Source organism: Cryptomeria japonica, chromosome 8, assembly GCF_030272615.1.
Source record: "Cryptomeria japonica chromosome 8, Sugi_1.0, whole genome shotgun sequence".
Taxonomy (NCBI): domain Eukaryota; kingdom Viridiplantae; phylum Streptophyta; class Pinopsida; order Cupressales; family Cupressaceae; genus Cryptomeria; species Cryptomeria japonica.
Window position 1 is genome coordinate 590,769,704 of NC_081412.1, and position 14,759 is coordinate 590,784,462.

Sequence of the window (14,759 nt, forward strand, 5' to 3'; positions counted from 1 at the left end):
TAGGTCTATTGGGGTCAATACGTGCCCCCAACCTATCCTATGGCATGCCACCACCAACACCCTAGAATGCTCTAATGTCAAAATAATTGGGCTTTAAACCTAAAACAAACTTCGCATATAATTTTCTCAAGAAGTATAAGGGGCACTCTAAGTTGGCATGTGGTGGGGTGTCAAATACCATTTGCCATCGATCCCAAAAATTATCGGCCATGCCCCGATGTGTACACCACCCCATGGATATGTGGGATTTGTTTGGTGGAATGGGTTCACTTGTGATGGGGTTTGAAAAATATGGAACAAGGTGAGATTTGTCTATTCTTAGGTTCAAAATATCCTTATAGGAGAGGCCATCAGAATAAAACTGACGTCTCTCCTCTCTCCATGGTCGATGTGAATCGAGCTCTGCATCTATAGACCTAACTGCATCAATAACATTTTTCTTCTTCGATGCAAAACGATGCATGTGTGGGCATATATGTGGTGCTCTAAGGATCTCATTAACTTTTCCCTGTATGAAAACAACATTCTCATCAATAATGGCTTGAAATCAAGCCTTAGTAGAATCAGGAGGTGGAGGATGATGATCGAGTGGGGGTGGAGGTGGAGGAGGGGGTTGGGGTGGAGGTGGTGCACCATGGACAGGGTCATCTGGGGGGGGGTTGAGGCCATGTTGCATTAAGCAAATCTTCTATATCAAACACATCCATGTGATGATGTGTATGTAATCTAAGCTCTGCATATATATATATACATGTACACATACATTTAATTAAAAATCAAATAAAAATTTAAAATCTAACTTTTGAAACTAAAACATGAATTTAAATTACAAATAATTTTAAAACATGTACAATCTACATATATATATACATTGTAAACATATATACATATACAAACTCTACAGACAGATAAATGATAAAAAATTTAATGTGTACATGTGAAATCAAGAACATGCATGTTTTTACATATAATATGATCATGTATAAGAATTTAAAATTTAACATCTATGAAGATGTTTGTAATTAATCATCAAGTGACACACATGACTTAAGGGGATTGGCCTAAAGTTAGGACATGTGGCTTAAGGGGATAGGCCTAACTAGGACAATTGGCTTAAGGGGATAGGCATAATTAGGATGTATGTTAATAAATTGAATATATAGTTAATAAGACCTATTACATGTTATTTAATATATATGGTATTTAATAATATATATAGTTAATAGGTCCTAGTACATGTTAAAAGGGGAATTGTCATAATAGTATGTTAAGAGGCCCGTATGGTTGTAAATATAGTTAATTTAATGAACTTAGAATAGGAATTTCAAATTTAGCATCTACAAATTATAGGATGTATGTGGCTTAAGGGGAAACTTGCCTAAATTATAGGATGTACGTGCATTTCCTAATTACATGTGTCTTAAGGGGACATGGTCGAAATTAAATTAAATTTGATCATAATTAAGTTTAATAAATTGAATATATAGTTAATAGGACCTATTACATGCTATTTAATATATATTACATTTAATAATATATATAGTTAATAGGTCCTAGTATGTTAAAAGGGGAATTGTCATAATAGTATGTTAAGAGGCCCATATGGTTGTAAATATAGTTAATTTAATGTACTTAGAATAGGAATTTCAAACTTAGCATCTACAAATTATAGGATGTACGTGCATTTCCTAATTACATGTGTCTTAAGGGGACATGTTCAAAATTAAATTAAATTTGATCATAATTAAGTTTAATAAATTGAATATATAGTTAATAGGACCTATTACATGCTATTTAATATATATGGTATTTAATAATATATATAGTTAATAGGTCCTAGTATGTTAAGAGGCCCGTATGGTTGTAAATATAGTTAATTTAATGTACTTAGAATAGGAATTTCAAATTTAGCATCTACAAATTATACGATGTATGTGGCTTAAGGGGACAAGCCTAAATTATAGGATGTATGTGCATTTCCTAATTACATGTGTCTTAAGGGGACATGTTCAAAATTAAATTAAATTTGATCATAATTAAGTTTAATAAATTGAATATATATTTAATAGGACCTATTACATGCTATTTAATATATATGGCATTTAATAATATATATAGTTAAATAGGTCCTAGTATGTTAAAAGGGGAATTGTTGTAATAGTATGTTAAGAGGCCCATATGGTTGTAAATATAGTTAATTTAATGTACTTAGAATAGGAATTTCAAATTTAGCATCTACAAATTATAGGATGTATGTGGCTTAAGGGGACAAGCCTAAATTATAGGATGTACGTGCATTTCCTAATTACATGTGTCTTAAGGGGACATGGTAGAAATTAAATTAAATTTGATCATAATTAAGTTTAAAAAATTGAATATATAGTTAATAGGACCTATTACATGCTATTTAATATATATGGCATTTAATAGTATGTATAGTTAATAGGTCCTAGTATGTTAAAAGGGGAATTGTTGTAATAGTATGTTAAGAGGCCCGTATGGTTGTACATAGTTAATTTAATGTACTTAGAATAGGAATTTCAAATTTAGCATCTACAAATTATAGGATGTATGTGGCTTAAGGGGAGAGGGCTAAATTATAGGATGTATGTGGCTTAAGGGGATAGGCCTAAATTATAGGCTGTATGTGCATTTCCTAATTACATGTATCTTAAGGGGACATGGTCGAAATTAAATTAAATTTGATCATAATTAAGTTTAATAAATTGAATATATAGTTAAGAGGACCTATTACATGTGCTATTTAAGAGGCCCGTATGGTTGTAATTAGTTAATTTCATGTACTTGGAATAGGAATTTCAAATTTAGCATCTACAAATTTTGTAATTAATCATTTAAGACACGTGACTTAAAGGGATTGGCCTAATTAGGGTGTATGTGGCTTAAGATGATAGGCCTAATTAGATTATAGGATGTATGTGGCAAGTAAAGGATAGAAGAACTACTTTAAATATAGGACACACATGTGGCTAAGGGAGATCATTTTAAATAAATAATTACAACTGGGATCCCCTTAAGACACATGCATGTCCTAATTTTACATGTTTCTTAATGGGATCCCCTTAAGACTTGGTCAAGTAATTCTATTTAATTTGATCGTAATTACTTAATTTCATATATAGTCAGTAGGACCTATTATGCTATTTAATATATGGCATTTAATAATATATATATAGTTAATAGACCTCCGAGTATACATTAAAATAGGTATGATTATAATAGTATGCTTTAAGAGGGGTATAGTCATAATTAGTTAATTAGTTAATTTCATGTACTTAGAATAGTAATTTTAAATTTAACATCTACAAATTTTGTAATTAATCATTTAAGACACCTGAATTAAGGGGATGGACATATGTACACAATATATGAGATCTTATGTGGTCAATTGGGTCGTAAGGGGTACATGTTGTGTACATAAATGTTAAAAAGGTGGCATGTGTGTGATGGGCCTTTAGGACTACATTGTGTTGTAAGGGGTCATGCATGTGTTCTAACACATGTGTGACCCCTTAGGACCACATATGAGCCCTTTTAACATCCTATACTTAGTGTATACAATATACCCCAACTACTAGGATGGTAAAAGGGGTCATATGTGGTCCTAAGGGGTCACACATGTGTTCTAACACATGCGTGACCCCTTAGGGCCAAATTATGACCCATTAGAATAGAATGCACGGTCCTAGTAAAGGCTCATCACACATGCACACATTCTAAATCATGGTATAATATAGACATGGCTCAAACTAAATTATAGGACAAATATGGCTTAAAAGGGGAATGAATTTGAAAATAGGAGATGGCTTAAGGGGATACACACATGTGTTCTACAATGTACATGTGTGACCCCTTAGGGTGAACAGTGTGATCCTATGAGGTCATATTACACATATACATGGTCATAGAAGGGGTTGAAAGCATGAGTTAGTTCACGCGTGCATGTGTGATAGGCTTTTCTAGGACCACATTGTGTTCTAAGGGACCGTCATATATGTGATCCTAAGGGATCGATCATGCATGTGTTAGAACACATGTGTGACCCATTAGGACCACATATGAGTGGGCTAAATTAATATCCTAGTAGTTGGGGTATAATCGTATACCCCAACTAAGTTAGGATATTAATATGGCTCATATGTGGTCCTAAGGGGTCACACATGTGTTCTAACACATGTGTGATCCAACACATGTGTGATCCCTTAGGATCACATATATGACTCCTTAGAACACAATATGGTCGTAAAGGCCTGTCACACATGCGTTCAACCCCTTAGGACCATGTACATGTATGACCCCATGGGATTGTGCGTAGTGTCCTAAGGGGTCATGTATGTGGTCTTAAGGGGTCACACATGTACATTAGAATGTGCATGCATGACCCCTTAAGACCACATACATGACCCCTTTGGACACTATGGCTGATCCTGTGGGGTCATAAGTGGTCGTAAGGGGTTGGACGTGATGTGATCCTATGTGGTCATAGGGGGTATGTTGTATACAATTTAGATGTTTTAAATAGTTTCATTTTTGTTGTAAGTTTTTGGTTTTGGTTTTCATTTTCATTTTTGTTTTGATCTTGTAAATTAAATGTTTTGGTTTTGATTTTTTGGGGGGTTTTGGTTTCGTTTCAAGGTTTTCAACATTTTTTATTAAATTTATTCGTTTTAAAAAAATCCTAATCTAATCAATTCATAAAAAAAATTCAAACTAAATTTAACCAATTTTTAAAATAAAAACATACTTTTATAATGAATTTTTTTTTTATTAAGCTAAAAAACATACTTTTCTAATGAAATTTTTTTTTATTAAGCTAGAAAACATTTTTTTCTAACAAAAAAAATAAATTTAAAACTAAAAATCATTAACAAAAAAAATAATTTTTAAACTAAAATTCTAATTTTTTAACTAAAAAATTAATCTAAACATGAATTATTGAATAAAAATGGGTGTTGGGCATACCTGGAAGACTTGAAGGCTGGTTGGTGGCAATTCCTAGGAGGGCTCCATTCCTTGAATCGGGATCCCATATGGCAAAAATGAACCCCATTTCATTAAAAAAAAAAATTATATATTCGAAATGGGATCCCACGTTGAAATGAAACAGGATCCCATTTCATTTCAACATAGGATCCCGTTTCGTTTTCAACATGGGATCCCGTTTGGAGTTCTAGGCTCGGGATCCTGGGGCCCACGAGATCCCGTTTGATTTTAGGCTCGAGATGCCAAGAGTAAACGGGATCCCGATTCGTCTCCTATTCTTTCCGCCTGATTTCCACTTTTTAACTAAGTCCAAAACTTCCACATTAAGTGGACACAACTTCTTGCACTTACTCTTGTGCCACATAGTAGCGGGATCACTAATTATCATTTACATGAATTTCTTGTATGTTATTTTTTGTACTAATCATCTAATTTGTGTGTCTACATTTTAGATAAGTAGTGGGAATACGTTTTAGATAATGAGTGGGTTTGCTTAAACCAGTGGGTTTGTGCCTTGAAACAACAGGTTCCTGCCTTGAAACAACGGGTTTGTGCCACACATTAGCGGGATCACTAATTATCATTTACATGATTTTCCAGAATACTATTTTGGTACTAATCAATTAATTTATGTGTTGTTGGATGGTTTTACTATTGTTTGTGCAACATTTCAAGCTATAAGAAGACCCCTAAGCATTTAAGCACTAACATTTTGCTTGCAGGACCGCTAAAGAAAATGGGGTTTCATTGAAACAAAATTTGCTCATTTCATTTGTTTCATTTCCTTCTTTATTTTTTGTCTTATTGTGTAATTAGGCACAATTCAATTCAATTAAGGGAATGCACATGTTGTGTCTTTTGAGTAATTAGGCACACTTCAATTCAAGTAAAGGAATGAACCCCATATCTTTTGTGTCTTGCACGCTTGTGCATCTATAGAGTGGTCCTACTACTAACACACACTATCCTCTCCTTTTGGCTCTCATGGTCATAGGTTCAAGAGAAAAGTGTTAGCGACACTCGATTTTACTTTCTAAGTAGGAGGGCCTATCCCCCCGAGTAGCCTATAATTTCGAGTGAGGGGAGAATGACCCAAGTGGTACTTTCTTTCAGTCCGCTATATAAATATTTATAATTTTAGCAAAAACTATAAATCAACTGGTAGCGCCATGTTATATCGATGGTTTCCCTTAACATCATTATGCAAATACCTTTGTGGTCTTGACACAAGTCAAAATCCCCTGGTGCTTGTGTGGTAGATGCATAAAATTTGTGTTCTACGGGCTAGGATATCTCTTAAATGAGCTAGCCACCGCATGTATGACTACCTGATTCACCCCCAAAGTTCCCCCACTACAAGCCAACTATTTTTAGTAGCCAAAAATACTTCTATGTGTCAACTCAAGTGTTGTGATAAGCGCATATCGAAGAAACTCCTCATGTAGCCCCCAATTCGAGATAGGAAATTCACTGGGAAGTGATTACCCAAGAATTCGAATCTTGGCATGCCCAAGAAGTGTGTGTTGAGGGTGGAAACAATGCTATCAAGCTTCTATCTATCCGATTGGATGTGGTATTTTATGGTCAGAATATTTTACACATACTATCATTTGACTATCCGTAATGCTATACTTAACTAATTTTATCTATTTTATGGTCATATCTTCATGCTTGATGTGTTGGTGTCAAGTCTCACTAGTACATTCGGAGCTAATTTCCGACGACCAATTGTCGGATTTGTGACTAATTTTCGTTGGATTGCTGACAAAAGTAGTCGTTGAAAACTCATCGTCGGATTGGTTGACGATGCCCTACCCATCAAAAATACGACAATCCCATGGACTCTGGCGATGCTGGGCATGAACGCTCTTCTGGTCAAAAAAGTCATCAGACATGCAACATCCCCGTCGAATGCTTGAGTAGATTTCGTCACAAAGCCAATGATGATTTGGAACTTCGCATTGATGGTGATGTTATTTGTCCGACGCTTGTGTTGTCGGTCCATTCGGAGACATCGACGACCGTCCGACTACGAAGTGTCGTCGCACGTACAGCATCCTCGTCGGATGTTTGTGTGGTTTGTGTCGGAAGTGTGACGACTCCAGAACATTTCACCGACGAGAATGTTATATGTCTGCCGATTTCATTGTCGGTGGAAAGCTTGGTATTCGTCGTAATTCTGATGATGATAATATTTTTATCAAAAAAAAATATTATTATTTAGTCATTGATATGTACAGCAAATGATATTCTATCCCCACCACCTACCAGTAGGGGGCATAGGTTTGAGGCTAATATGAGGCGCATGGTGTCAAGCTAATATGATCAGGCACACCATGGTTGAGATGGTCCAACTCCCTAGTCTCACTCTAGGACAAAGCTCATGCCATATCTAAATGAATGAAATCTCAAATACATCGTCGGTGGAAAGCTGCAAAATGCCATTTTCATACATAAGCAAGACATACATATTTGGGCACAATCACCAAGAGAACGGTAAAAAGTGTTTTTGAGATCATTGTCCTAATTGTGGTGTGGTCACGAAGAGATCACCGTAAATTTGTCAACCTTTCCTTCATTTAAACCAAGTAAACCTTTATGTATATGCACATGCATATGCATATGGATATGTATATGTATATGTATATGTATATGCATATGTATATAGTTTTATGTATTCATTAAAGATTTCATTTAATTTTGAGCATTTTGTGGATGGTATAATGAAGAAACATATCATCACCCTCACCAATTATGCTCAACTGATTTAAGTACAACCATTTGATTGTTAATAATTTTTAAATTAAGGGAGTACTTTTCAAAATATCCTCAGGATCTGCGATAAAAGTCAAAGAAACAATAATAATATCCTCTAGTTCATATAAGAAATGATTTATAGTGAGTGTCCTTGAGATAAAAGAGCATTTACATTAATGTAGTTGTTTGTGTCAAGGGTAAATCGATGATAGATTCCTCCTGGGAGGATAATCATATCCCCCTTCTTAACCCAACTTCGTATCCATCGATCCTCTTTATCCCTTACATCAAAGGAGCCTATAAAAAAAGAAACATAAAACTCAAGCATCAGTATATGTCATTGACAACTCCTATTTTATGAATTCTTTAAAATTTGTCTTCGCTAGAGTGAGCTTGCTAATAGGCTATTGCTATATACTAAGAATTAAATTACTGAAATTCCATGACTTCGACCATAAAGACACATAGACTGGGTTCAAGTAATGTATACGAGAATTAAAGGACAATGGAAACTTTTCCATTGTCTATAATAGATAGCAAGAAGGAAAGATTATTATCTATGTAAAATCTATTTGACAATTTTGGATTCATAAATTTACGTATAAACATATACAACCATGGTATATTGCAAAATGACATAAAAAATCCATTTCATGTAATCAATAATTTTGTACAAAGGGGAGAATGCTAATCATGTCACCCTAAATATTCACAAACAAGTTTACTGTTTGCAGATTACGTTTCATAGTCACAGGTTGATGGATCATATAGATCATTAATTATAGATTATTTCAAGTTGTTCATGGTTTATTGTCACCTAGTTTCTTACCTAATTTTGCATTGTTTTCTACTTTATTTCCTAGCATTCATCTGCACTTGAGTCATTCATGTGTTGCTTCAGATATGTTGTTCATGATTTATCCTCAGCTTCTGTGGTTAGTACCGATTTTGCATTTGACTCAACATAATTCCTAGTTGTGTATTGTACTTCACACATGACACAAAAAGGGTTATTATAGGAATTAGGATACGATATAGTATTTTACAGTCCTAATATCTAGGTCATTAAACTTTCACATATTGATGTATCACAGTTAGTTATTTTATAATTCGATGTGTGCTTAATGTACCTAGTTTATGGAGTGATTACATGTTTGTTTGATTGGAGAAAATTAACCAGTCTAATTTGTAGGCTAGGGCTGTTATATTGTTGGTAATAGGGTTTGGTACATACATTGAATTAGAAACATCTTTTATTGATTAATATAGATTCGAAAGATATTATTTTATGAATTCTGGTGTCTTATTTAAAAAATCATACGAAGACGTATGTATTGGAGCCAGTGTTCCACAAGGACATTTCCTCCCCCAAAACTATTTGTTTTTGAAATGGGGACAGCTTCAAAATACAGGGACTTGGATGGGACGTCCCCCTACAGCCCCAGTGAAATCCAATGCCATCATCTTTGAGACATCTCTAGGACATCCTTGAGATGTTTGAGGGACTCCCAAGAGCCTCCTGACCATCCCAACAACCCATAAGTGATTTTAAAAAAATCAGAACTTTTTTGCAAACTCCATGCCCAAGATCAAACCATCACAGCCTATGGGCCCCACCCAAACCCCACCAACTTTATAAAACTACCTCCTATTTTTGTTTCAACTCACAAAAACAAAGAGCAAGAAGCCGACAACTATGAATGTGAGAGTGAGAGTTGCAGGTGCCAGGTGAAAAAGTGAGAGTGCAGAGCAAGAGGGTTGCAGAGAAGTAAGAAGAGAAGTGATGCCAAGTTGCCAATTTGTAATGGTCTACCCCTATTTTGAAACCAATTTCTTTTGCACCTTTTCAACTATGCTTCTTGACAAACAATTTACTTGAATTCTCTACTGCTAATTTTTAGTTTGTGTTTCTTGATTTTGTGAATGCCAATGTTTGTTTGCTGATACTTTTGAGATGGCATTTTGGCAAACAACATGCATGCACTGAAAGGGTTTCAATTTGGAATTGATAGTGTAGATATCACTTTATAATAATCAAGATTTGCATTCACTAAAGTGATTTTAATCAACTAAAGAGCAATATTCATGACTTACAAGTAATAAAAAAACTTACAAGGATGAGGCATATTCATAACTTTTGTAGTCCCACCTTGGATATCAACACTAGAAGTAACTCATATTGTTCATGTATAGACAAGACAATATGGGAGTTCATTATACCCAGCAACTTGTAGTGTTGTTGTTCATGTTGGCTCTATTGGACCCTGCAATTAAGATTCAATATACATTATTCAATAAGATTAACTGTGCAACATAATGAAATATTGAAAAGTGTGTTATCTTGTTGAGCTTTGCTTGGTTTTGAGAATAGTTTAATCTTCTCTACTTAACAGGGCCAACCACGTGAAGGTGGAAGCTCATTTGGCCCCTCCCCCCCCCTAACATCACTCTAAATTCCCCGTTAACATCTTATAACATTCATTCATTCATTCATTCTTTCTACCATTAATAAAATATAGTATTCATTCATTAATATCACATAACGTTCATTAACACATAACATTGATTAACATTAATTAACATGCAACATTCATCAATATTAATTAACACATATCATCCATAACCATTAATTAGCACATAATTACATTCACTAACACATAAAAATCAGTCATTATCAAATAAATTAGATTACAATCATTTCTTTTTTTGTTTTTTCTTTGAAGCTATGAAAAGACTAAGTGGAACATCGGTTTCTTCATCATTTCCCCCTTCTATAGATGTTTTGCCATCTACTCGTGATCTTGATGTATGCCTAGTCCTATACTGAGGACAAGGACATTGAAGTGAAGGGGGGTCCTCTGCAATAACAAAGAAATGGGTTAAATTCAAAAAAAAAAAATTTATTATTACAAGTATTTCATTAATTTAGAGAACATAATTGTTGTGCTCTTTACCTGATGGGGCCACATCATTTTGTGTAGCCTCAACCTCAACATGTTGAACAACCTCTAGATCATTTGGAGTTAAAATACTAAAGGTTACATTAATGTTGAACACCAATTGCAATTGTATTTGTTTAAAGCAATAACAGTGGTCCTATTTACCCGAGTGGGGAACATCACATTCCTGATGTTGTGTACCCAGATCATGCTCCACTTGCTCACCACCGACTACATGCTCTAAAATATTAACAAAAAAGGTTACATTAATTACTACTCTAATTACAAATTAAGATGTTTAATTGTATTAATAGCTAAATAAATAAATTTGAATAGCAAATGAATACCTCCACTACTGGGATGCACATCCGGACCTTCATGTGCAGGTGGTGTTTCACGATTAGCAGGTTGCATTCCAATGACATGCACATTGTTATCATTGCTTGCTTATTTAAAACAAATATAGTCACTTTATGTTGAAACTCAACATCAATTAGATTATTGGTAAAGTATTCAATTTGAAACAATTTCCATTTAGCATATTTACCTATGTGACAGATGCACTCGAATGTTGTGCATGCCCACTCAATTCTCATAGCTAATCAGGCATGGCTAAATAGCCTTGCTGGTAGGCAATTTTCTTGTCATCTTCTGTGGGCACTCTATTGAATTCAGAGCCCTGCATTTTTACTTGGTACCGTGAATTTTGCTTGCATTGTTGGATAAAAAAAAAAAGTTTGCAATTTATTAATATTTTGATGCAATATTTCGTTTACATGAGATACTTACAATTCGTGCAGCAAGTGTCATGTAACCACCAAAGCCGAGTTTGTGTTGCCCGTGCTTTCCTTGCCTTGCCTTGGTTTCCTTTGATGTGTCACTCAGTCTATAAAATTTTTGAAATATGTTAGATTATATAAATATAAAGAGTAATTAATTAGTACATAATTACATTCCTAATAGTATCTCGTACCTTCTTCTGGCATCTAGTGGTGTATTTCCTTTTTTCCTTTCAATTCTCTCCTTGCAATCCAAAATCAGGTCCTTCCACTCCCTCTCTGGAATCATGGGGGGATGCTTGTACTTTAGGTTCCTCTCTAAATGGGTCTTCTATTGGTCCCTCACATACTTTAGATATGTGCCAACTTTTTCAAGGAGCTTGGTTTTGTCAAAGGTGTCATTTCCAAACCACTCAACCATTTGTTTGTCAATTCATCTTTTAATCTTTTTTCTTGGTCATTCCACCTTTTAAAGCAAAAACAAACATGTTAGATTCAGAAATGAATTGAAGCTACATTTATTACACTTCAAGAAATGGATCAAAGGAAAACTATTCTAGCAATGATATGAAATCAAAATAGTGGAATAGGGTTAGTTCACATATGATGTACCACCCTTTACGTATGGTGGGCCGAAATATCTGCAATGCAATGTCACTAAGATGTTTATAGAAAATATCATTGCCTGCAAAAAATTCATGGGATCATTAGTCCAAAATGAGTGATCATAAAGTAAATTACAATTAGATTATATAATAATAATTTTAAAGTACCTAGAACCTTTTGTATCTTTAAGGGAATCATTTCTTCGTCACTCACCACCAATGTGGCCTGCAACGTTCCTATACTAGCAATACGAGAAGATCTAGGAAATGATGGTATGTTATCAACAGTAGTCACCTCTGGCACATCCTCATGTGCATCTCCTCCTGCAAAAAATGAATCCACTATGAAATAGCATTAGAATTCAAGAAAGAATGCTTGAAGGGAAATAAACACATGACTAAAGATAGAGCAAAAGAGGGATCTACCAATAGTGGGCAGGCCAATATGACGTGCAGTGGAGGATGTCTGCATGCTACATGTTGCCAACATTGCAGTTGGCAATACAGGTGAGGGTAACCTTTGATGAGGCGGCAGTGACACAATAACATTGACAACACCTAAAGAATAATACATTAAATATATGAAAAGTGCAATTATAAACAAGGATGAACCTTTATTTTGAAAATTGACAGTATCAAGTATGATATGTTTTGGGTACTCAGAGTGATAAGCCAAGCAAGTGATAATACAAGAAAATCATCATCACCTGAAGATCTTGCAACAACCTGATCATGGGAATGACTTTCATGAGGGCGGATAAATTGCTGTAAAAACAATACGTACATATTTTAGTTAATGACATAAAAGAGAATAAAATATAAACCATTATTAAACTTTCATTATAATTAAAGCTTTCATTACTACTTACTTGCAAGTTTTCTATTGTTCGAAGCAATAATTCCACCCTCTCTCGTATCTCATCAGTAATAGGATGCACGGCTACCAACGCAACTATCTCTTTTCTAATTTTTATAAGAGGCATTTTAAATAATTTCATAAGGTGTGTGGAATCTTCAGGGTCATCATCACTTAACCCTAATGATTCCACATCCCTAGAAAGGTGCTCAAGTACTACAACTCCCTTTTGCTTTCCCCGAACATCCGTCTATGTCAAGAATATCATTAACAATTACAAAATTAGTATAAATCACTAAAAAAAAGAACATAATAATGTAACAGTTTGCTTCTATCTAATTTGTACAATTACAATGAGGTTTACCTGCTCGGTAGAAGTGTCGCAAGCTACATCCCTGTCTGCGATATGTGATGGATCCATGTCGGCCTGTGACAAAGAAAAAATATAAAAAACGTTAGCGAAATTAAACCAATAGACTTAGCAAAAAAACTTCATAATAAAATGGTATATTGGATTCATTAATTGGAGGTTGGTTAATTTAAATGGTATATAGTTCATACCACCCCCATGATATTAACTTTGTTTGTATCTATACGATTCAAACTGTAATCAATTAGAAGCTCTTCGCCTACACTTATTGATTTTATTGCACATACAAATACATGATTTACCTCGCACACCTCAAATATGCAATTGGGTTGTTTATTAGTTGACCCAGGTCGCGTACTATTTATAAAACCTGCAATATTCCCTGATGCTTTTGGCCGACCATCAATGTATACAGCCACTCATTTACTTTGATCATTATCTTTCTGTTGTATATAATTTGCTAATAGTGGATACCTACACATACTTTTTTTATATTTAACAATCTGCATCCAATTATTGTAATTATAACAAGGTCCAACAAACTCCATCAATTCAGCAACTCTATTGTAATAGACCTTTATACCGTCCATGGAAAATAAGCCTAAACCATGTAACGACGAAGGTGCTATGAGATATATCCTATCGTTAACACCAAAATTGGTGTTTATTGGAGGAAGTTCCTTGGGCACCCATTGTTTCTGTAGATGTTTATACCTCAGTGGCACCTCAATGTCGCCTTTGGTCTCATCATCATAAGAACATGACCCCCTTTGAACAAGGAAAAATTTCATGCATTTATTGAATTTTCTTCTAATCTTTTGACCTCTTGTTGATCTCCCTATTGTAGACCTACTACATGTGTCACTTTCATTTTCTATTCCTTCATTTTCCTCACTCGACGAAGATAGATCTGACAAATACCTATTTGGGGGTACCTGCACTCCATGAAATGAGAGAGTTAATTGGTAATGAGAGAGAAAATTTGCAAATGAGGGTAATGTTGATGAAGAAGTCAACCCTAAAGTTGATTTTGGGATTAAAATTGGAATAAGTCCAACCGAGGCCTCAAGTGTTGATAACTGTATTAGATTTGCTGCTAATGTCGAGGTTTGAAAAACTGAGGAAGTTTGTTTTCCAAGTAATTTTAAAAAAATAAATTGTTTTTATAGGGTGTATTGACTAGTTATACCTGTCCACCCATGAGACTGTGCAGGATCCTCATCAAAGAGGTTTAGGGTCTTGTACAATGTAATTCAATTATCTTATGTTAGCTAAAAATTACATAGTACACAACTTGAACAACATGAACTTTGTAGACAAAAAGAGTATTAAATAATAAAAAGATGTCATCAAAATCATTGTAAATTTTTTAATTCGTTACCTTTACTTTATGTAGACTATGCAGGATCCTCAACTAAATGGTTGATGATGCCTGTAGTCAATGACCTG

General features: G+C 34.5%; 1 protein-coding gene across 1 annotated transcript in view; it reads left to right on the forward strand.

Moving 5' to 3' along the window:
* Positions 1-6,841: 6,841 nt before the first annotated feature.
* LOC131049301 (receptor like protein 23-like) overlaps positions 6,842-14,759 on the forward strand; it is a 69,290-nt gene continuing 61,372 nt past the window's right edge. Inside the window, exon 1 of the mRNA XM_059210548.1 lies at positions 6,842-7,152. Within this exon, the coding sequence (XP_059066531.1) occupies positions 6,842-7,152 (311 nt within the window). The remainder of the gene's footprint in view (positions 7,153-14,759) is intronic.